The 26,739-nt window shown below is 41.1% G+C and overlaps 2 protein-coding genes across 2 annotated transcripts; both read right to left on the bottom strand.

The window, feature by feature from the left end:
- Window positions 1-5,666: 5,666 nt before the first annotated feature.
- On the bottom strand, window positions 5,667-18,343 carry slc27a4 (solute carrier family 27 member 4). Its single transcript, XM_070924248.1, has 14 exons — window positions 18,282-18,343; window positions 16,581-16,742; window positions 13,651-13,861; window positions 13,164-13,347; window positions 11,864-12,022; window positions 9,860-9,929; window positions 9,598-9,689; window positions 9,086-9,195; window positions 8,633-8,842; window positions 8,182-8,308; window positions 7,383-7,520; window positions 7,125-7,289; window positions 6,266-6,412; window positions 5,667-5,972 (listed from the first exon to the last, which is right to left on the bottom strand). Exons 2-14 carry the CDS (start codon window positions 16,739-16,741, stop codon window positions 5,815-5,817), a joined length of 1,932 nt encoding a protein of 643 aa, XP_070780349.1. The 5' UTR covers window position 16,742; window positions 18,282-18,343; the 3' UTR covers window positions 5,667-5,814.
- A 2,189-nt stretch (window positions 18,344-20,532) lies between these two features.
- On the bottom strand, window positions 20,533-26,415 carry swi5 (SWI5 homologous recombination repair protein). Its single transcript, XM_070925174.1, has 5 exons — window positions 26,321-26,415; window positions 25,255-25,303; window positions 25,043-25,146; window positions 24,706-24,800; window positions 20,533-21,153 (listed from the first exon to the last, which is right to left on the bottom strand). Exons 1-5 carry the CDS (start codon window positions 26,413-26,415, stop codon window positions 21,089-21,091), a joined length of 408 nt encoding a protein of 135 aa, XP_070781275.1. The 3' UTR covers window positions 20,533-21,088.
- Between the last annotated feature and the right edge of the window lie 324 nt (window positions 26,416-26,739).

Raw genomic sequence — 26,739 nt, 5'->3', positions numbered from 1 at the left:
AGAACTATTGCTGTTAGATAAACATAATGAAGTAGAAGTATAAATAGAAATCCTCAAGTAAAGTACAAGTACTTCAAATTTGTACTTAAGAGCAGTACTTTTCCACCACTGCTAAGAGGAATACTGTCATAACTCTTGGCTTGAAGTGAGGGTTCATAATTGCATGTAAATCAAGACAAGTTTGCACAACTGCACTACGAAATGTTATTCATAACTATAACTCATGTCACGACAAGATAAACCTGTCATACCTTTCTGTAAAAGTCTAACGGGTTCATTTTGAAACTCCGTTTCAACCTCCAGCTCCACTTTCCTCTGTTTCGGTATTTCTGCCTTGACAGGTCCACAGGTCAGTCTTGGCTTTGTTGTCCCAAAAAGCACAAATGAGCAAAGATAAATTACATCGAAAGGGCATTTACAAACAAGTTCACAGTTTAAGGTAAAGCTAAAAAAACAGAAGGTCAGGAAGGTAGGAGCTTTAAGATCTAATGTGTATTTCTGAGGTCAGCTGAGTTTCTTGACATTGCTAAAATTAGGGCCGAGGCTGTGATGGATGCTGTGGGATGCGGCCAACAGCAAGTAAATGAGTATACAGAACATATGATCGATGTTGTGGAGGATACAAGAACTCAACCGTTGAGTCCCTTAGAGGTGTCGAGGGTCTAATTCAATTTCTGTTTCCTCTAAAATCTTTAGAAGAGTAGAAGATTATCTTCATGACATCATACTCTGAAGATCTGTAAGGACCGAAAGATTTGTTTGATTTAATAAATGTGCAAAAATCTCCTTTTATACAAGACAGTGAGCTCCTCTCTGGTGCACCTGCATAAGAAATATTGGGTGTGCAATTCTTTTTCTCCTCGATTTGACACAGTAGTAAATTAAATATATGTATGTGAAAATTAGAGACTTGTTGAAATTAGACCAGATCCTACTGTATGTAAATCAGAGAGAATAATTTGGTTGTTAGACTGCCTAAAGGAGCCATTCATACTTTGTGTCTAATGCCAGTCATAGATTTTATGAACCAAATGCATTTAGACAAATGTAACATTTAAAATTGTACCTGGAAGTTGTCTTACGGGAAACCATCCGAGTGTGACCCAAAGTGAACTACTTCACCGAATGTTTGGTAGATTGAAATAAACGTTTTAGGTCAAACGGCCGTGCTGTTAGTGTTAAAACTGTTGTGATATCGCCAGCATGTTTTTAAATGTTTTTCAATCGAACTATAAAATCTACTCTATCACAAGAAAGCGGTAAACAATCAGAGCCCAAGTGAACAATTTAAATAGTTTTTATTAATAATGATTTTCCATTTGCAGCACTGCTTTTATCTCATTTTCTTGAAATGCATGATGTATACAGCTATAGCCTTCAGTGGACAAGAGGACATCAGTGTGTGTGTCTCACACACACAGCACACCTCACAGACCTCCCCTACTCACTCTGCACAAGCTGAGAGCTGCTGCCTGTGCAATGAGACAAGAAAATAAAATGATTTAAAAAAAACAAAAAAAAAAAACATTCACACACACTCGCACAGAGGCAGACGAGTACAAACTTGTTTCCTTCTCTGGCATTGCTTGATGTTCCTGAGGACCACAGCAGGGGAAAAAACAGACAAACAAAAAGTGCAAAAAGCAGAGTGAGAGATGTTGATCAGAGGCATGAGGGACAGTGAGAGCAGAGACACAGAAATGTTATGAAACAATTCTTCAGCCAGGGTTTCTGATCTACAGTACGGCCTGCCTGGTGTGTAAAGATCTCCACATAATCACAGACTTAACTATAATCTTAGAGGTCACTTGTCATTTTACACAGGGCTTTACAATCAGAGACGTTGATTATCTTGACTGGCCTCAGGAGGAGCTGGTAAACAGTTCGATGCCTCTGCGGCTTTCTCACAAAATGTTCACTTTGGAGCTCAGATTGAATAAGCTTGTATTCACCTCAATCAGCATGGAGTGTATTTGGGGGGCTGGCATTAAATCGGTTTAATCAGTCAAATAATAATGTAAAAAATATGCAGAGGACAGAGGAAAGTGGTCTCTCTATTTCATGTAAGGTTTCATTTTCACCAATAAATGTCATCTACAATAGTTTAAGTTGCAGTCAGTAGATTCTTTTATTAGTCATCCAAAGACTGCATGATAAAATGACCGCATAGAAACTTCTCTCCCTTTTCTGAACTGTTGGTGAGTACACAGCGCCCCCCTCTGGTCAAACTACCTGCAGCCTTCAGCTGTTTTAGCTTTTACACCTGACTTAATCTTTTCAAAACAATATTTGGTAGCTGGGAAGTGACAGATTGGCTCCTGGTCGACATCTACAACCACTGTGATCCAGAAAAGGTTGTTCCCTGGCTGGTTCCTGGTGCCTTTTATAAAAAAAGGTAGAAAAAAAAACAACTGCCATTCGATTGTCGTACACTCATGCATGAATCCTGTTTTTTTGTTTTTTTTTATACCAAACACACAAAGCTATGGTTTCAGGCAAAGAAAAGAAAAGCAAACACATGTAGCAGTGAAACAATCAAAGTATAATTAACAGTTCCTTCAAAAAGAATAATTTAAACTCTTTTTTTTTTAAAAAAAGTGAAAATGGAAACATCTTATTCAGAGTGCTCTGCTGTGTGGCTGCTCAGTCAGGGTTGACAGGTGCAACCCCTCAGTCACAAGCATCATAACAGCCAAACTGTGTTCCCTTAGATACGTAAATCACACTTCACTTTACAACATCATCATCATCATCATCATCATCATTGGTCACTCATTTGCTTTTTCAGACATTCATGAGAACATTTCACACTCATCATTAAAGAATAAATACATGTGAGAGAGAACCAAGACCACAGAAGAAGCAGGGATGAATCCCAACAGCTTTGTGGGTCTTTTTCCCCCCCAAACAAGGGAAATGATAGGTGAGAGGTCAGAGAACTACAAAAAGCCGTCTCAACATATTGAGAATCAGTCTGCGGAAAATAAAGTAGCCTAAGCATTGCCACAATAAAACTCATGAAGAATAATACGTCCTCCACACTACAGCCAGTCTTCAAATGACTCGTTACACAAGCACTGTTGGCAGCGGCCAGCCTGGCTGTACTGCAGGTGACTGTAGGATGTGGTCAGTTGCAAAAGGTAAGACAAAAAAAGTCACAGGGCAGACTACACATAGCACACATCAGCAAAAGATGTTTGAAAACAGTTTTGAGTGTATAGTTGGAGCTTTACGTCACCAGACCTCCTGAACAATCTCAAGAGTGGATAAAAAAATCCCTTCATCAAACACTAAACAAACTCCAATTAGGAACGATCTGAAATGTATGCTGTATACTGTTTATACCATTGTCTGAATCAACATGACCACAGCAAGGTGAAGCAGACATGGCAGAGGGTGAGGCTCGGTACCTGACGGAGACAGCGAGGTTCAAACGGAGGGCCATGGACAGATAGAGAGACAGAGGGAAGAGGCTAGAGATGGATTAATAATAGAAAGGATTGGGGGTGCTTGGCAGAAAGATGATGAAAGGCTTAAAGTAAAAAGGTGCTGAGCAAATGGAAACTTGGGCGAACACCATCTATAAGACAACCCAAGAAACAAACGAATAAGACAACTAGAAGACAAATTAAGGTTACAGTTTGGACTAAGTAAAGACCAGAAGAGACTCAAAGGAAAGGACGTACGGAGGATACAGTCCTGGAAAACACTACGACAGCAGCCTCGCCAAATGCGGACTCTTGCCCATTGAGACATGAACGCGAACTCTTCCTGCACCGGGCAGGATGAAGGCGTCAGTCGCTGGACTTCTATGGACTCTTAGCAGATGATTTTCAGAATAAAATATGGGCTCCCAAGATTTTAGCCAGCTTTGCCAGGCGGGGACGGGGAACTTGGAGACAGACAAATGAGATTATGGTAGATAGAAGCTGAATGGAAACAGTGAAGGTAGAAGTCCAACATAGGGAACCATATGGGACACTATGTGTGGGCCAGGGCCTGTGAATCTGGGAGGTGAACTCACAGTAAGGCACAGTGCTCTGCTTGTGGTTGATGATGCTCATTCATGCTGCTACGACCTCTGATGACAGCTACTGCAAACAACAGGCAAAACATCGATGACAAAGCACATTTTCTCTTCTTCTACCGTTCTATATTTTGACCGCACCCCTTCCATAACAATGTCCCTACTCCCGTCTTTGAATCTTTGGATCTTTCGGCTCTCTTAAATCTGGCAGAACATCCCTCTTCGAGCACCGGAGTATTATTGAAAACACAAAGTCCTCGCTGATCAGGCGATTTGGTGCTTCTCTTCTCTTCAGTCACGTCCTCTTCATATGTTTTAGAAGAATATACACACACCCCCTACGATAGGCAAAGTCTACCTATTAGGACAAAACCTGCACAACACAGCCACACACACATACTGCATGTCAGTATGTGAACAAGTCCTGTTTATGGAAGTGTATTTAGGCCAGGGTTGAACCAGTCAGATCACTTGACTTTGTGCTCCAGCAGCTGATATAAAATGCAAACTGCAGCTTCCTTTTTGAGGACTCCAAGAGTTACTGGAGTGTAGATTTGGATACACATAAAGCAAAAACAGAACAACCTGATACATTTGCACTATAACAAAAGAGAAAGCTTCTACAACAACATAAATTACTAAAACTTTCATATTTCCTTAAATATGTAAACAAACACTACAACTTAAATATATTTGGTGTGATGCAGACATATTTAAATACAAAGCTTTGTTTTATATCAGCTCTCATGTGGTGCGGCTGATTATTGCACTGCAAACGCTGGAGCCCTATTGCACTTCAGTGAATCTTTCAGCTTCAACCACTGGTCCAAATGAACACATTTCAAAGGCTTTCCAAAGTCCCTCACATCCTTATGTTGTTCCCTTTAAAAAACAAAACAAAAAAAACCTTGGTGTCCTCTCCTCATTTTCCTCTCAAGCTCTGTAGAGCAAAAGGTGGAAGTGAAGACAAGGAGACCAGACAGGTCGAGGAAATACTTTCAGAAAGTTGACCTCAGATAGAGGAGAGCTGTGGTTGTCACACAGGTGTGTCACTGCTGGCTAATTGTGCAGGTGAAGTCGACAGTAGACGCTCCAGTCTTTCACACAACAATCTCACTGACAAAACAACAAACCGAGAGACAGTTTAGGTCCTCGGAGGTCCCTCCGTTGTCCCACACACTTTTTGTACTGAATCCACGTTCCTCCTCAGCATCCTTTAAGTCTGTGGTTATCTGTAGTTTCAAGTTTTTGCACTCTGGATGCCAGGCAGCCTGAACTCCGCATCCCTCCCAGTCTGTGTCCCCCAGCAACACATCTGGTTTGATGGACCAGGAATGACAGGCGTGGGTCGTTTGAGGCCTGTGTGGGCAGGGGTTTGTGTGGCTATGAAGGGTGGTTTCAAGTTACCAAATAGACCTGGTTACTAGGTTTGTGCCTCTCTCTGTGTTTGCTGAGGTAGCGAGAGGAGTTGCCGGGGAGATTTCAGGAGGGATGGATGGAGTGGTGCTGTGTGTGTGTGTGTGTGTGGCGTGCATAAATGTAGAGAGCAAAGTGGTTTTGGGAATACAATGTGTACGTGTGTGTGTGTGTATGTGTAAATGTGTTAATGTGTTGGCATTTGAGTGTGGGCGCATGGAGTGTGTATGGCTATTACTTTATATGTATTCATGTATATGGGGACAAGGTCCAGCGTTCTGCTATCCTGGTCACACAATATTCTGAATCTGTGTGTGTGTGTGTGTGTGTGAGTGTGTGTCTATGTGTACATGTAGTGGTCAGCCTGGTCATCACAATTTGTGTTTCCCTGACAGTATGGAGCGGTAAAGCTCCTCGTCCAGTCGTGTATAGCACCCTCTGCTGGAATCCAGGAAGTACAGTCTGTCTGACACCGCGCTGGGGTCAAAGCTTTCCCGACGCAACTCTGTCTTCTGAAACTTAAACGTTCCTGTGAAAGAGACAGAGAGATTATGTAGGTATATCATTTTGCCAAATAAACAGCCATTTAGCTGTTTTAGAATTACTGTACTTCAGTGTCTTGACTGTCTTATTGCTTTAAGAAAAATACCAAAACACACCACTACTCAATCCAATAGTCAAATGTGTAAGGTGTAATTCGGAGGTCCTTCAAAACAAACTGTAATGTTTTTAAATTGTGCAGAAATAAAACTGTGTTGGCTTCTGAGAATCTCAATTTTTGATGGGTTTCTTTTACACAAACGGCAGTGAAAAGCATTTTACCTGTCTTGTTGACCTCGGGCAGGAAGCGGAGGAACACGGGTCTGGCATACGGAGGGAGAGCCTTCTCCATGTCCTTCACAAACTTGTCCAGGTCAGTGGAGTGAGACGGATCAGCTATGGCTGCCATTCCAGCCTTTCCCTCTGCTCCTGTGCACACAGAAACAAGCATGTCAAGAGGATTAATCCTGTGGACCACTGAGGTTTAATGTCAGACAGATGCTCGTGTTTGATCAAAGAGGCCCGAAATGCTCTGCAGAACCCTCCTTCTCCTACACAGTATGTCACTTGTACATTTCCCCTTCTTATATTAATATTATATAATACATATTAATTTATTGTTCTTTGATTTAGTGTCCTGAGCAACACTAATGTCCTCTTATCTGTAAGTTTGTGTGTTAATATCACACTATGACTGAACATGTCTTTCATACATTGTCTGCTGTTATCTGTCTGACTTGTGTATCTTTTGTTATTTGTCACTGTGCATGCCAAACTAGTTTTTGTTTTTTTAATAAAGTCATCTAATCTAATCACAGCGACTGGAAAGTGGCATCTGTGATCTGTCTTTGGTGTCACTCAGTCTGCAGAGCTTCAACTACAGCTCAGCTTTATGTGTGATGACATTTCAAAATGGTATAATTCATTTCATGTCACGATAAGTCAAGAGTGAGCCAATACACTGCAGCTGTAATAACAAAAGTATTAAACAAACACAGTATGGTTCTTGTCAAATATCTTTTCAGTATTCCATACGCACAGGAGGCAGACGTGTTCTTTGTGCCCGTCAGCTTTTTTTTGGGATGACCCTTTAATCTGAGATAAGAACAAATATTCAATCATATATACTGAAAGATTTTACCTGGTACTTCCACTCCATAAACAACTACATCTTTCATGTCTAGCAGTCTGCTGAGAGTTCCCTCCACCTCGGTCGTTGAGACATTCTCTCCTTTCCAGCGGAAAGTGTCTCCTGTGCGGTCCTTGAAGTACATGTGGCCACACTCATCCATGATCAACACGTCACCTTGTGAGTTAGAGGGGGAGCGAAAGATCACATTAATTTAGTCAGTCAGCGTGGACTACAGAGAGTAACTCAATGTGTGTGTGTGACTCTAACCAGAGAGATAGGCACTGTCTCCCTTCTTGAAGACACTTTGAGCAATCTTCTTGCTGGTTGCTGATTGGTTGACGTAACCATCAAACCTCCGAAGAGGGTCATTCTGAATGATCCTGCCGACTAGCTGGCCAGGCTCGCCTAGAGAGAGAGAGAGAGACAGACAGAGAACAGAAGAATTTATGAATGTGTAACTGGCATTTATGTGAAATCAAATTACCGTTTTCACACACAAAGAGGATTGTTTGAGCTCCATCCGGGGTTTCAGAAAGGAATAAGTGTGTCAGTGCATGTCTGTGTGGCTACAGTACACTTGCATTATAAACACTATGCTACGCAATCATTTTGAGGGGGTTTGTTGAAGCCTTGTTGTGAGCCTATTAACCTCTGAGCTGAGTGTTCAACCCACTCACTTAGCCAGTAACTTAAACTATGCGGAAAAACAACTGTAGTATGCCTAGAGTGGTGCTTTCTGATAGATGTATAAGATGTATGAGTCTTCTGTCTTTATATTCTTCTTAACATATAAACTTTGTCCTTTCATTTAATAGGACAAGCACATTAATCAACATTTCTGTACATGTGCCAGTCTTAGCAAGCGGGCTAATTTACTATTATTACCAGGCTGAATGGCTAGAATCAATACAAGCTGCCAAATTTACAGCTTTATTTCACCGATAATGTGGATGGGAATATATGAACAGCTGTGTTTGCTTCTGTTTCTGCTTAACGCCACCACTGTCTACATTTAAGCTTACCAAGTGTATAGTTGATGTTTAATATGTGTATACAGTAAACCTACCAGGTTTACAGGGAATGCAAACGCCATCAGGTCCTCTAATGAGCTCCATGGTCTCTTCATCAACCCTCACCAGTCTGATGGGGTAGATGAAGGGTAGAATCTGACTGTTGAAGCCACACGCTCCAACCTAGAGCACAGATAAAAGAATATAAACAAAAATATAAACTGTATGAACAACCACAAAGCTTTCAGTGTGGTGAGGGAAAATGAAAGGCAGATCAGTTCCAACCAGACAAGAAGCTCCAGTACTGTTGTGTTGTATTAATGACCAAAACTGAGAAAACAACACATTTTTAGAATAACAGTGCTCAAAGAGGATCTTAGAGCAGCGCAGAGAAGAAAAGCCTTTGAACATAATGTGAAACTCTCTCCGGTGAAAGGAATGAGTAGGTGGTGGTAGTCATAAGGAATTCAGAAGAGAGTTTTTCACTACAGTGACGCCAATTCTCACCTTGTTGCCGAAGTTGCCCAGGCTGCAGTTGCACTCGGTGGCTCCGTAGAACTCTGCAATCTGTGGGATGTTGAAGCGGTTCATGAACTCCTCCCATATGGACTGGCGCAGGCCGTTGCCCATTGCCATGCGCACCCGGTGCTGTTGCTCCGTGTCCCGAATTGGCTGGTTCAGCAGGTATCGGCAGATCTCACCAATGTACTGCACAATCTAGAGGTGAATGGAGGTAGTGAGAGAAAAAATGTTTAGTGATGAGACAGAGATAAGAATAGATTAACTGCTGATTTAATACCAAGCTTACAATAATGAAAAAGGAATTCAAAGAGATTAACTGGGAATAACATTTATAGAAAGAGACAGGAAAGACATCTTTTCAACAACACTGTGAGATGGTGGTGTGCTGCTCTGCCCAATGAATCTGTGACAGTGATATATTATCTACATTATGCTTACAGTGCAGTTGTATTTGACACAGTCGTCCCAGAAACGCGAGGCAGAGAACTTCTTTCTAATGACTACAGTCATGCCATGTATTATACACTGGCCCACTCCCACAATGTTACCTGTAGACAGAGAAATAAGAGTTGTCAGGGTCATAGATTGCTAGCCTCAACATGGAAATATACAAAGACATATCATTTAAAAACAACAACATGCAACTTCTTCTTTCTTTTAAACCATTTTCTGTTTCCCAGAAGAAGTCAAGAACACTTAAACTAAATGTGGGCCAGAAAAGACCCATTCAAAAACACATGTGAACACTGGCACCACTTTTTTTGTTGTTATCTTGGGCTGGATGCTGTTTCAAGCTAGAAATGAAAAATGAACATTATAAGGAATTTAACTTAACTTTAATTTATTGTCTGAAGGGAACAACAGCAGATTCCTGACTTGAGGAAAAGTTGCATATTCTAACAATAACAATAATAACTTCAATTTCAAATCACACACAGTTACAGTTTTACCTGCAGAGTGGTAGAGTGGAAGGCAATCATACAACACATCGTCTGACGTCATCCTAAAGCCATAATACACCAAGGCTGCCATGCGGTAGTACCTGAAAACCAGGGTGGGGTGAGGCAGGGCAAGAGAAGAAAGTAAAAAAAGTCGTTTTATGTATTTCTCTTCTAACAGTATTTATACTACACATGAAAGCCACACGGATCAACAGAGCGAACAGCTGCAATTCCTGTGTGTCTGTTAGTTAGCTGCACGGCTCCTTCCTACCTGCTGTGCACAACAATAGCAGCTTTAGGCATCCCGGTGGTTCCCGATGTGTAGATGTAGAACAGGCGATCTGAAACAGACAGCGGAGGGATAGAGAAGACATATCGACAACTAAATGTGCTATGGCTTATTTTAGAGTGCGTAAAAATGAATGGGGGTACGTGTAGTTTCAATTTACTCTTTCTGAAAGAACATTGCAGAATGCTCGCTTCTGATGAGCCGTGCAGGAGAGTAAACGCTTGGCTTTGGTCCTTAATTACAGCACTATTCACAGGTTTGATTGCAAACTCATTTTGACTAAATTACAGCACTGAAGGATGGTGGCAGAATAAAGCAGATTCCTTTTTTAAAGATTGTGAACATTTTACAATTTAGTCTCTTTTTTCCTCAGGTATACAGTGCGGTGTGTAAGCAAAGTGGTCTGGTGGTTAGACAGCGAAGTCCTTTTCAGACCCAAAATCCTGCATCCAGATATATACGAATTAGCTCTTAATACAGAGCTGGAGAGGTTCCTGGCATCACAACGACCACTTATGTTTGGATTGTTCTTTCCTGCTCACAACTGATTTTATCTGTAATAAACTGCTCAACAGAGGAAAGCTCTGATATACAGCTAGAGAGCTGGATAGTGGCTATGTGCTACCTCAATTCATGTACAAACTTCAAACCCTTCACTCAGTTGTTTGGCTTAAATAAATAAGCTGTGTGCGTGCTTTGTGTACATGGTTGACTAAGCTGCACCTTAGTGCAACGGTACTCATTTATATTGTGTACATACATATCTCTTATCACCTCTGAAGTTGTCGGGATCATAGAACACTAGCCTGGAAATATACAAAGACATATAACATGCATCTTCTTCTCTTTTTAAAATAACACATATTATACCTGATCTTGTTTGTCTGTGACATTATACGCACATGCTTATTCTCTTCTTCTCTAGTCACCTCTGCATGTGTCCTGACTGATCTGATCCTGATGCATTTTAGTTACCATCTGTCCAGATAACCACAGACACATTATGCCGAGTGTGAACATGACCAAAGGTCACATGTTTTATTGCTGCAAAAGCCCGTGTGGCTGTCAGTGATTACATGTAGTGTTCAAGAGCAAAAGTGAGTATAAGTGAGAATAAGAGCCTATAGATTAGCTCTGTGGATAGAAAGAAAAATATAAAATGCTAAATAATGGAAACAATAACAAAAAAGCAATGAACTATTCTATCTACCTAGTCTTTTGATATCCGAGCTGAGGCCCTAATGATAGAGGGTGTCGTGTGCTGTCCAGATTGTAAAGCCCTGAGAGGGAAATTTGATGTATATAAATAACATTTACATGACTTGATTATATATATTGTGGACTCAATTCGTTCTCTCTTTGACCCGTGTACTGTATACGGGTTGCCATGGAAACAAGCAACCCATATAATTTCTGATGATGAGTCATCAGAAATTCCCAACAACTATAACAATAAAAGGAGAATTCTGGTTAATAATAATTTATCTCATTTAACTTAATGTAAGTTAAAGTTTCTGTAAGGCTCTGTATCTATTTGCAGTCACAAATATATTAAATACCATTAAAACAATAATATTTAAAAAAAATCAACACTGAAACTGAAAAATTGAAAAAACAAAACAGAAGCCCCAAAGCAGCGATATTACTGTTGACATTTCAGTTGAGTATAAATGTTTCATATTTCAATATGATTGAGCAATGTGATTTATTTGACTGTGAGTCACTGCTTGCCAAAAGTATTACTCACCACTTGTCAACTGGTCTGTGCTGCCAGACTATCAGTAAATGCAAACAGATTACTTTTTTTAAATTTCTGTGTTGCTTTGGTTAGACTAGATGCAGAAATTGTGGTAAATATCACTTAAAATGACTCCCAAAAGCATCTGTATGGCTTTTTGTTAGATGAACCTCTTGGAACTATTACCAATGTTGGGAAACTCTGATTCAGAGTGGTTATGAGAGGTGTGAGGGGCATGGTGTTCTCACCGGTGAAGCAGCGCTGCGGCTGGCTTGGCAGATGAGATGGGGCAGCATCCAGCAGGGGCTCGAGGCACTCGGTTCCCCGTGGGACTCGTTTGGGGTCCCAGTCTCCGCAGCAAAACATCTGCACTGCCTTCCCCATTGAACTGTGGATCTCACACACCGCTATGAGAGTAAAAGAAACACATTACTGTAAATTAGATCCCAAATTGCAAGGGGACTTCATATGGTACAACATTTAAGCACCACAAAACTGGAGTCCTTTGCATTATTATGACAGAGAGAACAAACAAAGATGGTGCAATAGAGGTAGGGTAGGTTAAAATAACTTTGGGAGTGAGAGAGAGGAGAGGAGGAGGGGAAGAGAGGAAGTGCGTCAATATGTGACTGTGAGTGAAGCAGGCAGAAGAAGAGAAACAACAAACTGAAACAGTGCTCATATTTTCCCCTGAAAAAAGACAGAGTATCTTAATTTAAAAGCCTTGTGTCATGCTGGCTCAGTACTAATGCTGCTGGCTTGACTTTGGCCAGCTCGGTAGCAAGAGGGCTGCGTTTCCAATTACTTAAAAGACATAAAGCACATGACAAGTTCAGGATCCAATACAAAGACTGTTCCATCAATCCCAGGACGAACAGCTCAAAACTCATTCACTCTTTATAGCTGTTGAGATCAGGGCTTTACAGATTGGGCAGGGACCCAAAAGAGGGTCATGAGGAGATTGAAATAGATCCCTAATTTAAGTTTGACCATTCTACTGAGCGGCTGCAATTTCATATCATTAGTGCTTTCCAAGTCTAAGCAACATAAGGCATGTTTAATAATACACTGCAGGTTAGTAGATTAGCTCTATCTGGACCTGCAGAAATACTCGCAAACACACACATATGATAAATGACAATGATTTTACATCATCTATGTCTTTTATCAGTTAATTCTCTTTTCTCACCAACTCAGACCATGAGCACTACAGATTGATGATGGAGACATTTCTGCACTTCCCTTTTTTCCGTCCATCAGCCATTTAAAGCTCCATTGACTGATATCGAAGGGACGCCTCCTCCAAAACCCATCTATCTTTTATGACCTCTGTTGCTGTCTCCTCGCACCACTTACCTCTCTCATCACAGCGAAAGCACAGCAGCACTCATCAGCTCATCAAATCAATGCTGTACAGATTGTAAAGCCCTCTAAAGTTCAGATTTCTGGTTATAAACTTTTCTACGTTAAAACTATAACCAACAAAATCTGCCACAGATGCTTCTCTAATCTCTACCCATCCCCCTCCTCCATCCTGCCTGCTCTTACCATCAGTCAGCTCCGAGCCAAACACCACAGCCTTGGCGTTGGAGATGGTGACACAGTGGACCAAGGCCTCTAGTCGCAAATTGAAGTTGATTAGAGCGGCCTCTACGCCGATCTTGGCCATGCCCAGCCAGAGGCCCACATACTGGGACCTGTTCTCCATGAAAAGAGCCACCACATCGCCGTCCTGAAGAGAGAAACACCAAAAGGAGGGGCTTGTCAAACTGATTGATTGACTGTTTCTTTTTATTTAACGTGAGTCTATAAAGGGGTCATATCATGCCTCCTCCTGGATGGAAACAACATCTGAGAGAGTTATCAGGTCTATTTTATCATTGTTTGGAAGGTAAAGCTATTAATCAAGCATCTCTTATCAGAAAGAAGTGCAGTAGTGCAGACATTCTTTAAAAAAGGCTTGTTGACAAAGACAAAGAAGTCTTAGTTTTTCCTAATTCTTTATTAAATATTTTGTTTTGTAGACCAGGCCTACCTTAAAACCCCGTTCCAGCAGCAGGTTAGCCACTCTGTTGGAGTACTCGTCCAACTGTCTGAAGGTCCACCTCTCCCCGGTCCCCTCGAAGATCAGTGCTGTTTTGTCCCCGTGGCGGCGCACTGTTTCAGCAAAGATTTTGGGAATAGTGTTCTTCTCTCTGAGGTGGCGTCTGACGTTCATCTTCACCCGCAATAACACACCTGCCGCACTGAAGGAGCAAGAGAAAATATTTTTAAAAAAGGGGGAAAACCAGCCAGTTAAAATAACTTTTCCTAGAATGATTCTAAAAGACCATTTGCCCTTTGATGTAAAAGCCGATCCACCTCATCTGAAAGACCATTGGCATGTTTTAGCCCATTAACTACAAATTGCATATACTGTTATTTCTCCTAGCCATTATCCATGGAACACAAGTTTTAGATTGATTTCCTTCTCCTTGAGTTTAAAATTTGTATGTTTGGCAGCAAAGTTACAGTCAATATTTACAACTGTTTAACATAAAACAATAACATGACTTGTACACAAATACAAAGCTAACTGAATGTTCATTTTGTGACACTTACTTTAGTAAGTCTCTAGTGTTGATTTTTACACTGTGGTGAAATGTATGGAAACCAGCCACCTCCTCTGCACAGTGGACGCATGGATGGCGAGACATCAAACTAAAATCTTAGGATATCTTTTTGATAATGCTCAGCAGTAATATGAAGCGAATATGCAAAAAACACTTTGAAATCTACATCGATAGCTGGGCAACTAAGGTCATCTATTACCTGCAAAATGTAACAACACTTGGCATAAAACATTACGACAGGGATGGCTGGGTGGATCCAAGGGCCAAAGTCTGCCTGGATGGAAAGATCTCACTCGATAATTTACATTTATGGTGCAAAAGTAGAGATAGAGGGCAATCTCCTGAGCACTGTATGATTATTGAAACATCATAAAGATCTATTGAGCCACGTTACTTCATGGCTACATTGTAATGGTGATGATTATATTTTTATCATTACACAGGGGATTAGTTTCATGTTGGTCCAGATAACCATAATTCATTTCATTAGTTCACTTGGCCACAATAAAGCTGTTTGGAGCTCATTCCATAGCAACAAAGGAGCTCCATGAACTCTACACTATATAATTAACTTCTTTTGTCAAGATACTTTTTTGTCAAGTTGACTTATTGTCTTAAGTGACTTTTAGAAAGATCCATAATATATCTGATGTTATTAAATTCAACGATTTGAAATACTGGTTTCTTCATTCATGTTCATGAGTTTCATACAGACAACAAACTATATTTACAAGCAAATCTAGCAAACACAGATGCTTTACGCCTACTAAACCACCCAGTGACAATCACTGGCATTTGCAAGGACAGAAATATGTATACTGGAGGTTGGTGAAGTTTACAAAGGCATTAAGATGTGAACCACAGTGCTTTTAACAGTGTAAATACCTTGCCACAGCACACTACACAATAGGAATTTATGAGTCACTGTGGAAAGGGCATGCTTTGACAGGGTAACCTTGAGGCTTCAGACATTGTCAATATAGAATATAGACAAATACAACATTATCAGAACTTTGCTTATAGTTAGGGGTATTTGCATCTGAGCAGGTGCACCCAACTAGGAAGCTGAAGCACAGGTAATAATAGGACTGAAGAAGAAGCATGCTTATTATATGTTAAGGCAACAATTTTTAAAGGCAGTCTTTAAAATATAGCCTCATGAAGAGGTCACAAAAGTTGATCTTTTACAATTTCCTGTTCTACCAGTACTGGAGCTATTGAGGAGAAAAAGGAAGTTAAACACAAACCAATTACCATGGTAACCCCCAACTGTAAATATTGGCTGTAGGTAAGACAGTTAAAAAACCTGCTCCTCCCCCACCCTCTCTATTGTCCTTGGTCTAAAATATTTCAGGCTACCTGCCGGGGTCACAAAGTTTTGAAACATGTCTGACTGGAATACACAGCCAGTTGCAAACACTGGCTGTGAAACTAGGCCTGTTGAGGAAGAGCCTCGGGTCTTGTGGTGAGTTCTTCAAAGCTGCTTTTAAAAGACGACAGGCTACATTTTTGCAGGGTTGAAGATGTGAGAACACTTTACTTTGCACGGTTATTTATTCTGATTGTAGTTTGCGAGAAACTTGAGCTGACGTGTGATTTTAATAATTCACCTGGACAACATTACCATCACTATGAGTCAATATCAGTGTTTCGTCACACATCATCCTGTCGAGAGATGATAAATGATCATTTGTCTTTATAGCCCTCCACTAATTACACTAATGTCTTTGCCAATGGTCTGAGCAAAGGCCTACCTTGGTGTTCCTGTTCTGACTTTTAATGTTATATGGCACAATGTTCATGTCCACTATTTGTTAAAATTCTTTATGTCCAAGGTCTTGTTTTGGCTGACTTCAGGAACTTTGATTGTTGAGATGCCTGTCAGTGACAGTGACAGATTTTCTATTGTTTTGGCTGTGTATCCAGTGCATTGGATATGATAGGGGGACTTTCAGCTGCTCTCCCATCAATATTGAATGAATACTGTAGGAATCATAAACTTTTATGTATAAAAAGGGCTATAATCCACCCCTTTTTTAACTGTGCAGTGAGAACATGACAGGGTGACAGTTCCAATACTGTTCACTGAATCTGAAGGTCAGCACTTTACCCTCAGTCATTGTTTTACTTCAGGTCCAATGTTCTGGAGTGTAGATCCAACACAACAGTACACCTGTCACTGTCAAAATGCTTAGAGACTGCACTATATTTTAGCTGTGGCTCCCTTTGACAGCACACAGTAAGACAACACCTGACTGGTTGAAAATCAGCAAATGAAAGAATTAACAACATTTAAATTTCATGACTTTTCTAGGTTTCATTAACACTGGAACCAACATCCTCCAATGCTTACTGTAAGTCCCTGCCAACTGTTTTGGCAAAAATCTGCAGGAAGCTCCATCCTCCGCTTCCCAGGTAGAAGATCAGGATGGCCGGGAGAACCTGGTACCACGGCAAGCCCACCAGCAGCCTCAACACAAACAGCAGGGCCGTGCAACACCCTAGACGCATCATCCTGAAAGAATGCACACACATATAAATAGACACAGATAATGGCTGCAGACCGGGGCAACTAATCACAAACATTTGACCAAACATCAGTTCAGTAGGAGAAAGGTTACATGTGGTTGAAGCAGGCAAAAAGCAGCTACTCCACAATGGTATTCAAGCCAACCACTGAAGAACGTTATCTACTATGATTTTGTTTACACATCTGGTGCCCATTTTAATCCACTGTCTGCTCTGGTACACTGCGAGCTTGTAATAAATGAGGAAGAGGTTACCCATATGCTACTGTATGTTGTCATATTGTATGATATCTGCATGCAAAACCAAATACACAAACATTTTGTGAATAAACAACTACATACCCGAGTGTAATATGTGTTTTCACATGGGCAAAATTGGTAAAACTGAGACAAATCCTTGAGTTTTCTTTTCTCTTGCAGTTGAATAAAACCCAAGGCTACAGAGACCTTGGGGGAACCCTAACTCCAAGCAAATCATCTAGAGTGACAGCAGAGAGCTGCTCGGTGTCACCGGATAGCTAGGAAGATGATCCTAAAGCAGTAAAGGATAGGTTTACATGACTGATTATCTATTCATTAGCCTAAGCAGAAAAACACTGCAGGGTTGTTATTTCTGTTTATCATTATGGGCTTTCTTTTGGGAAGATATTTGTTTTACAGCACAGCCCATTTTCGAGAGCCACTCAGCCACAGACGCTGACTAGATATTTATTGCTCTGTCTCCCTGCATGTGGCTGTAATGGTGATGATGGCTTTATCATAGCAATTCAACAAGTCTGCTGCTGTTTAAAGCACTGACCGACGCTCTGTTACAAGACAGCTTGTCGCGGACGATTAAATTACTCTGAATGTCCGACGTGATGGGATTTGTCACACGGCAGGGGAAAGAAACGCATTAAGAGAGCAGCAGCCACTTCACAGTAACAAAAAGGCTTCATCATTCGCTGCTGCTGCTGCTGCTACACCCGGAAATTTAAAAGGCGCGTAGCATCATATTGCGGTAGTGAAGAGGGAAGCGATAGAGAGGCTCAACCCACCGTTGGTTGGACTACGCCTCGCTAACCGTGCCATGTGCGCTCTCAGACACGGCCTTCAATCGTGTGGAGCACATTTAACGGGCTAACCTGATGTAGGTTATCATGGTAACAGGCGCGCCTGGGAAGCAGGATGCGCAGCGTATTGCGCGCATCGGCTTAACAAGGAAGCGGATGGACGGTGTGACAGCAGCAGCAGCGGCAGCCTCTTTCAGGATGAAGGGGCATGCTGAATATGCAGTCCACGTTCACATACATTACCTTTCATGGACCCGAGAGCTGCCTGATATTTACGTGTCGAGGCACCTCTCGAGTCCCGTTAGTGGGGTCGATCGCTCACAAGGTTGACAGAGGACAATAGAGTCATAACCGGTCTCTCTTTCCCCTTTCTCCTAGCAAATAATAACCGGACCCATCCGTGAAGTTGAGCATCGCGGGGGCGCATACTCAGCTCGGGCTGTGGCTGGGATGATTTTTTTTTGGCTTACATACCTTGCACCCCGTTCACACCGTCACAGCATGTAGGTGCGCAGAAATCCCAGACGTGAAACTCGTTGTGTGCGATTCCGCCTTGATCGGCTTATAGGCTAGCCTGGTCGCCCCCTCTGCTCCTCGCCGCCGCTCGCTCGGCTTGACAGAGACTCACAGAAACGCACAGAGACGGACACACACGCACCGGGATCCCCTCCTGTTGTTAATACCCCAACGAGCCGAGCTGCTGCTGCTCCTCTCCTCCGGTGGGTCGGCCGTCAAATTCGCCTGGCTGTGCGCGTCGACTTTGACCCCGCGATCATCATCCGTTCATTGTCACAATCATTGATATTATTTCTGGGTTCATTGTAGCCGATAAGCTCGCTAGCAAACGCAATTCAAATGACCTTATAAATTTTCTTAGCTGCGCCCGCCCACCGCCGTCAGCATCCCATCAGTGTATCAGGAATAAGCGCCGACTGACGGGCGCCTGGACCAATCCAGGATGGCGATTTTTGTACACATCCCATCCGGCAGGGGCGGGGTTTGCGGCACTGGTGAGGAGGAAATGCGGTGCGGCCCTGCCTGCTCGCGGACAGGCAGCGAGGCCAGCACGCATAGCAGTTTCCACCCGGTAGTGACAAGGCCCTGATGCGGAACCGTGCGGCGAAAAATGAACCCTGCCTCTGCCTGAAGAGTCCGCCTCACCACGTCCATTCATTTCTCCGCGCTCAGCCATGAGATGTGCCTCAAATGCGCATCCGTCAGCTGAGGAGACCCGTGGAGGAGCGAGCAATGAGGAAGGACGGGGTGTCCAACAATAGCCGGGACTCCACTATCATGTCCTCTGTGGGCCAAGATGTACAGTGAACTAAAAACACATCAGCCTGCAGGTTTTTACTGCAACCAAACAGCCACATCATCTGCTTGCTTGAATTGAAAAGCTCTAGCATTTCTGTGCAATTGAAAACCTGCTGTTGTCTTTCCACTCAAAAGGTTGGCAACCAATGAAAAAATACTGTAGATGTAATTTACATATACTTAAATATGTGCACTTCAGCACTGAAAGGTAATCACACTAATGTAAAGTAATGTGCCAAATCTACATTCTTTTGTCTTGCTGATTACTGCAACTTCAACTTTAGCCCACAATAACAGAATAGAGTAACTTAGGCCTACTTTTGAATGACACAAGGAGGCTGACATTTTACACAGTATTCATTACAGCAATGTGTCATGCCATGAAATACATTGCATAACCAGGAAAGATTACAAAAGATCTACTATAACAAATTGCTGTAGGTCACTGCTGCAGGTTAAAAGAGGTGACATCCCATGTGGTCTAGAGAGCTCAAATTAATGGAGACACACTCGTTTGCCAACTCTTGCAAAATATGTCGCATCTGCAGCAATATCAAAGACTAATCAGATAAAAGTTTTAGCATTTATCATCTGGTACATGAATATACTGTATATACCACATTGACCCCAGTATGTGAGATTGTAAATGATATGTGATGCAAAAATCAGGATAATGAAATAGGATGAGCTTTGACCTGCAAATGAGATAGTGCACACACTTCATCATACATTATTACAATTTTAACGTGAGGGAACAGACGCCCATCAACACACACACACACACACACACAGTCAGAGCATCATCGGGGCCGTTATCAGTCCGAGAAGACACATTATCAGTGGTTCTCAGACAGATAAGGGCACACACCCAGCGTATTATGCCACCAGTCTTTTCTGTGCAGTACATATACTGAACACTTCAGGCAAGCAGAGCAGGGACTTTTTTTTTTTTTTTTTTAAATAAAGGAAGTAGGTACCCAACCCTTTCTTTGTAGTTAAACTTTTAGATGGTCCAGTGGAGACAGACAGGAAGCTGTAATTGTGCGACAGTTGTCTAATATCCTTTTTCCCTCCATGAAGATTTTTTAAAAAGTGGGTGACCTTGTGAGGGGGGGGGGTTAACACACTAATGTGTTGTGTTAGGTGTTGAAAGACAGGTTATAAAAGTGCATCTATTTTTAAACAGTTACACTTTGACTGGTTGGAGGGTGTGAAATATCAGAAACTGGCCTTTTGACATAGTTCAGCTGAATGGTTCAATTCCACAAAATGACTGCTATAACTGTATCGGTAACTTGTTTGAGTTTCCATAGTGGGTTTAGAGGTAACTGCAAATTGGAACATACTGTCTGAGTGCCTTATTTATGACATGTTATTATCAGCACACAAAGCATATTACACTGGGAGCTAGCACATTTTATTTTACACTTTAAGTTGACACTCCAGCATTCCTGCTTTTCTGTACATAACAAAAGTCAGAGAAATACCTGACATTCGCGCAGCCGTCATGCATACACTTTTTAGATAAGCTGAGAGGATCAAATGTCAAAACAAAACAAGTCCTTTCAAAGTTGCAGGTGTCTCAATAGCATCTATATTCTTGCACAACCAACGTAGGCAATAGGCTGGAGAAAAGCCTAAGAAACTTAAAATTTGTTTTCCGTCATAGCCTTAAGTTAACGACTTGAGTGGATGGCTTATTTTAAACATCAGGCCTGCCTGCTGGACTAACACCATTCGTCTCATCATGCTCATTGCTGTTAATCAAATCTCTCTCTGTAAAGAGGTGAAAACAGAATCACAAAGAAAACGATCCGGCTGTGGTCAACACAGTTCCTCCAGTCACATCTTTAGTCCAAATCAATTTTCCTTTTCTCTTTATATATATTTTGTATTCATCTATTCTCCCCTTGGTCTGATGAACCATTCTCACCGCTGTATTTTCATACATTTGTTCCAGTCTTTTTTCAGTCATCAAGTTCCAGACCAAAGTGGCTGTAGAGATCTCGTGTGGTGGTCCCCCTCAGAGCAGCTGCAAGACATAGCAAAGTGGGGGTTAGGCCCCTTCAGCAGATTACAGGGTCAACTCCCTCTAGTCTACTTTTCAAACAATCCTCAAAACACTGAACAGACCAAGATCAAGTACCAAACAATTGAATCACTTTAAACATGAGGTTCGTAAAAAGATTTTATACAGTAGCTTTAAAATGCTATTGAATAAGACCTGTTATCTTAATCCATCTCCATTGTCATTTTCATGGCAGCTTAACATATATTCAGCTTTTAAAAATTGTTTTCTCATAAATGAACCCTGTTAAAGCATCATTTACCATTTATCATCTAACACATCTGACAAATTAGCCCCACTAGCTACATCTCTGCCTGTTTTACATCATGCAGAACCAAGTTATGCTGAGCTGTGTCGGGCTGAGTTCATTGTTTTGATGTGGTTTTGTCAATCATCTTTTCGCCTGCGGGGCAACAATCAAGACTCAACACTTGTTAGGTTACAGTACAAGGTTTTGAATGCAAGTTTCCTTTCAAAATTGATTATCCTGTATGTTTTCCTTCACTGACATTTCAGTTTAGAAAGTACTGTACCTGAATACTATGCTAATTTCAGACAGGGATAACACTGTTGATTATAAACAGTAGAATCTGTCAGGAACAATTAACAATAATCATAATAACTGTTTCATATTCTCATGAGTGAAACACGTAGGTATATACTAACATCTCTACAGTAGTGAAATGTGAATATTTTACAGGCTATATAGGCAAAAAGAGGACATTTCTAGGGAGATGTGACAATGACCTTAAAGTTGACAGACAGACGGACATGGTGAGAGACAAAGGGACAGTTGTCTTTAGAGGGTACTGCAGGGCATCTTCTCTTGTCTCTTCTCTCACTCTACAGCATGCCCACCCATCTCCTCCCTCTCAGAATAACAGCATACAACAGAAACTCAGTGTTTAAGTGTAGACTCTTTGTGAAAGTGTGTGTGTGTGTTTGAGAGAAAGTGAGAGAGAGAGAGGGAGTAGGAAGGGGGAAAGAGAGGATGATAGCATGCGTTTCTGTTTGACAGTTTGTGTATGTGTGAGTGTATGCATGTGTCTGCTTGACAGACAGAGATTGTACTTGTGTGTGTGCGAGTGTGTAAGTGATGTGAAAGACTGCCATTGTGTCCGAGGGGAAACGCCACCTCCATTCACTAAGAGGTCATTATCATCCTGACTCTTCACTGTACTGAGAGAGAATTTAAAGAGATAGCAAGCTTTTAACTTAACATATAGATCTGAAATGAGAGATCACCCAGTTTTTCTACACAGACTATAGCAGAAGAGGGAAATAAGTGACATTAGAGCATCTGAGGAATGTATAACATCCGTGTTGTTCCTGTGTTACATATTCCACAAAGATCAGTAGACTAAATCAGGGGATGTCCAGATTTTATTTACACACACACACACACACACACACACACACACACACACACACACACACACACACACACACACACACACACGTGCATGTAAAAGTAGGCAAAAAGTCATGTTTGTTATGACACACGCACAGACCATAATGTGACTTGGCTGTGATACACCAAAACCTCCCTAACAGTGTGAAATGTGTGAACTTCTCCACATTTCCTCAACCTCATGCAGTTGCAGCACATGGACACAAATATGTTTTAAAGACACACAGACCTACAACACGCTTTCTCTCATGGTGGCGTGCTTCCTCATACTGGTGTCCCCCCAGACATACAGTACATTCATCACTACACAGTGCTATGAGGTGTCAAAGGAGATGTAGGGAGAAGGTGAAATGCCAGCAAAACGTTTTGATCTCTCTGAGAAAGAAAAATGATGGGTCTACTGCCTGCAATTGTTGTACTAGCTGCAATCCATGATTTGAGTTAGGTGATTATCAAACGTAGCACTAAAACTATTGCGATTTCATATGATGTATGACGACAATGCTGATAAATATTAACCAACATATGACTGGACACAGAAAATTAAAAGGACTTTTAGTGGCTGGTTTATTTAAGCTGGAGGAGGTGGGAAGTATAACCAAGCTTGTCCAAATAAGAGTAGCACTTGGAACAATGACATTTTTCTGTTAAGTGTTAATCTAATGGGAGTCAATGTTTTATAGGCACGCAAATGCAATCCAAACGCAAACAAAATCAGCGCTGTGTAAATACTTTCTAAAGTCAAATGAAAGACCGGCCTTGGCTTTTGATTCAGTCATCAGAGGGAAACAGAGACACTGCTATGTTGCCCTCTGGTGGCCGGTTGTGGAACAACTTGAATCTCAATATGTTTTAATATGAGACTGAGAGAAGCCCATCATATTTAGTTTACATTTTTCCTACAAGCTATAGTCGCATTACCTAATCAGACAATAGCTTATTCAAATGTTTCCTTCAATGATATATGTTTTTATAAATATTAATGTAACCACATAAAGATGGGCATGGCTGCATATTAGGTTTTAGGAGTACACTCCCATTCATTTTCTCCACAGACAGCATTCTGAGCTATAATATTTTAATAGCATACCCATCAAAATACCATAAAGTATAGACTGTGACGAGGACAACAACAACAACAACAACAACAACAACAACAACAACAACAGTATGACCATGTGGTAAATCTGACATTGTCTTTGTCTATTTACATTAATGTCAGTCACTGAAGTAGTTTTTAAAGATGTGATCACACATCTGTGCAGTTTGTTTTCTTTGGTCTAAATCACACCAGAAAAAGACATATTGTTGTATGTCTCATCTAGTCTGTTCAGGATCCATACTGCCTTATTATAAAATGAGCCAAGAGGTGTAAACATGAGTCATATAGACAGACAGACAACTCATTCAACTGACAGTTTTGGTTAGCTGTCATCTTGCAACACTATTCTTTTTTTTGGTGTGAAGAGTCTACAAAGAAATAACTGAAAATAACTCACAAGTCACAACTGCAACTGAACATCATCTGTCATGGATACAAAAAAGGACACTGCTAACAGAGGGAGGGGAGGATGCATCCTATAAATGGCTGCCACGATCAGCTGACATGCTGGGTATTATATGTATACTGTGGGTGGTTCATGTTGGTTTCATACCATAGATTCTCCACACCTCAGCCCACTTGATAGAAAAATTAGACCCATTCCTAAAGTCTCCAATTGACTGTACACCAGAAATCAAATGGCATTGTGCTGATTTGATAAAAAGAGCTGAGCAAAGGAGTGAAAGCTCAGTAGGGGTTATCACTGACATATTATTCAGAATCACAATCCAGAATCTATTTTCAAACTTGTGGCTTGTTTCGCTGCTGGTTAGTTTAGTTCAAATTTAAATTCTGTATGTGGTAAAAAGGAGAGGCCTTGGCATTCATTTGTTTATACATTTGTCTTGAAGTATAATGTATCTGACCCACAATATTTAATCATAAACATCAGAATTTAAATGTTTTATCTTGACCAATTCTGAAAGCCTAGGATACTATTATGCGCTTTGAATAGCTACTAAAAAGTAATGAATCAAAACGTCTCTATGAGCATTTCTCTTACCAATACGGCCCAGGAGTGACTGTCCAATGTCTTTGATGTCATTATATTCATGCAACATATCAATATGATGCTCCAGCTCCTCTACTCTGTATCCCCTGGGGAAACACACACACACACAACTGATCTCACACAAAAGCAGATATGTGCAGGCAAGAAGAGCACACATGGACACACACATGTATAATAGATTTTATTTGCGGGATCAACACTATGGATTCCTTGTCCCCTACTGCTAAACTGAGTCATCAACACTGCATGCTTAACCTCAACCCATACTATTCAAGTTGGACCTCAATGTCAGAACTACAAAAAGACAAAGACACACAGCTGTACTCACTCAGCTTCCAGCTGTGCGATCTCTGTGTCCAGCTGCTCTCTTCTCCTCTCGAGCTCTGCCACCTCCTCTGCAGGGCTAACTTTAGCACTCTCGGTTACTTGAAGCTGTGAGGTACAAAACAGACAACCATGATACTGTGATGCACATGTGGCACTTTATATAAAATGTATGTGTATGTGTGTTACAGACAGACAGAGAGGGGGTTTACTTACAGGTGATTTGAAGTTGGGGTGCACTCTCTTAAACTTTGAGAATGGAGTTCTAGGGAGAGAGGGACAGGAAACGATTGTTAAAGGATATGTTTCACTTGATGAGAAAATCTATAAAGAATAAAATGTCTTTGAAGTGGCTGGTTACATGTTCACTCAATATCCATTAACTCTCAAAATCTCATTCCTAACAGGCAATAGTAGCAATAAAAGCTGTATTGTCAGTGTGTACATACAAAGAAAACAACGTTTGTCAAAGTTAACAGAAAGAGTCCAAACCTCCCACAATACTGAGCCAACTTGTTACACACAAACACATCACATCACTTATGTATTAAGTTAATTAAAGCTGTAAACATTCTGTACTGTGGGATTTGAAGCAAAGTCTTCATCAGTTTTCTAGCTGGCTAAATAATGCTAATTATCAAACCAAGGATTACTCAGATGATGATCACAAGGAAATATCTCAAGTTTTGTCATAGTAAAAAATTCTGCAAAGATATATTTTACAAATTAATCAAAAAGCAATTTTAACAAATTGAACAGAATAGAAATGGGATACCCAAAGGAAGCTCATGGGAGTGATAATGTAGCTAGGTGGTTAGATTTATTAACAACAGATGATGGATAATTAGTTGCTGATTTTGTGGTCAACAATAAAGTGGATGAACCTTGACTTCTAGTAAGTGATCATTGGCCAGCTAACAGAAGGCATTCATTTATGCATTTCCCATATAAAAAACCCAATATGTTATGATGTCTGAGGTTATCCAATAAAGATCCCCGTATTTGTTAAAGAACTTCATTAAAATATAAAGTGTGTAAAAGGTGTTTAATCCGCTATAATAGTTACATGTCTGAGCATCTATAATGTTACAGCACATCGTCTCAGGAGGGTCTTGGGGGCAATATCACAGCGAGACAGTGGAAGAAAGCTATGTAACGCTAAAACACATTTTAAAAGTGATTACAATTAATCAGTAATGCCTGAAAATAATGTTAGCAGACGTTAGTAGACAGATATACCAGCTAGCTAGCTTTAGGGCTAGCTTACCTGCTAACAAGTTACCTTTTCAGTGCTCCTCTCAAGTCGTTCCCCTCTGGCGTCGAAACTGGAGAGTTATTTGCACTACAGGAGGTTTCAGCGGACTTTTCTGTGTTCATACTTAAGCTAAATGCTATGAAAATGTGTCTGTTACGGTACATTAAATGCACCAATACAACATATGAATAGTGAGAGAGAAGTAGGAAGTTCGCAATTCGCGGCTGACGGTAAGCAGACTCACACTAACACCGGATTGGTTCATGAAACCGAGAGGCGGGACTGGGATAAGTTTGGTTACCCTGGTAACAACCATGTGAAAATGGCGATTGTGGCTCACGACTCTTCTCATTTTGACGGGGTAGTTTAGGGAGATTTTATAGTATTGGCACATTAACTGATGTTCTTTCTCAAAATATGAAATAACCTGGAATTGTATTTTTTAA

The sequence above is a fragment of the Enoplosus armatus genome, chromosome 18, assembly GCF_043641665.1.
Source record: "Enoplosus armatus isolate fEnoArm2 chromosome 18, fEnoArm2.hap1, whole genome shotgun sequence".
Classification (NCBI taxonomy): domain Eukaryota; kingdom Metazoa; phylum Chordata; class Actinopteri; order Centrarchiformes; family Enoplosidae; genus Enoplosus; species Enoplosus armatus.
The sequence above is the reverse complement of the archived record's forward strand: the minus strand, read 5'-3'. Positions and strand labels throughout refer to the sequence as shown.

Excerpts from the sequence above, each read along its gene's own strand:
- slc27a4 (XM_070924248.1), bottom strand. The coding sequence starts at position 16,741 with ATGATGCGTCTAGGGTGTTGCACGGCCCTGCTGTTTGTGTTGAGGCTG. Across the intron at positions 8,309-8,632 it reads TGGGCAACTTCGGCAACAAG|GTTGGAGCGTGTGGCTTCAA; the intron begins GTGAGAATTGGC and ends TCTGTGCTCTAG. Across the intron at positions 7,521-8,181 it reads TTGCATTCCCTGTAAACCTG|GCGAGCCTGGCCAGCTAGTC; the intron begins GTAGGTTTACTG and ends CTCTCTCTCTAG.
- swi5 (XM_070925174.1), bottom strand. The coding sequence starts at position 26,415 with ATGAACACAGAAAAGTCCGCTGAAACCTCCTGTAGTGCAAATAACTCT. Across the intron at positions 25,147-25,254 it reads ACCCCAACTTCAAATCACCT|CTTCAAGTAACCGAGAGTGC; the intron begins GTAAGTAAACCC and ends TGTACCTCACAG. Across the intron at positions 24,801-25,042 it reads ATCGCACAGCTGGAAGCTGA|GGGATACAGAGTAGAGGAGC; the intron begins GTGAGTACAGCT and ends GTGTTTCCCCAG.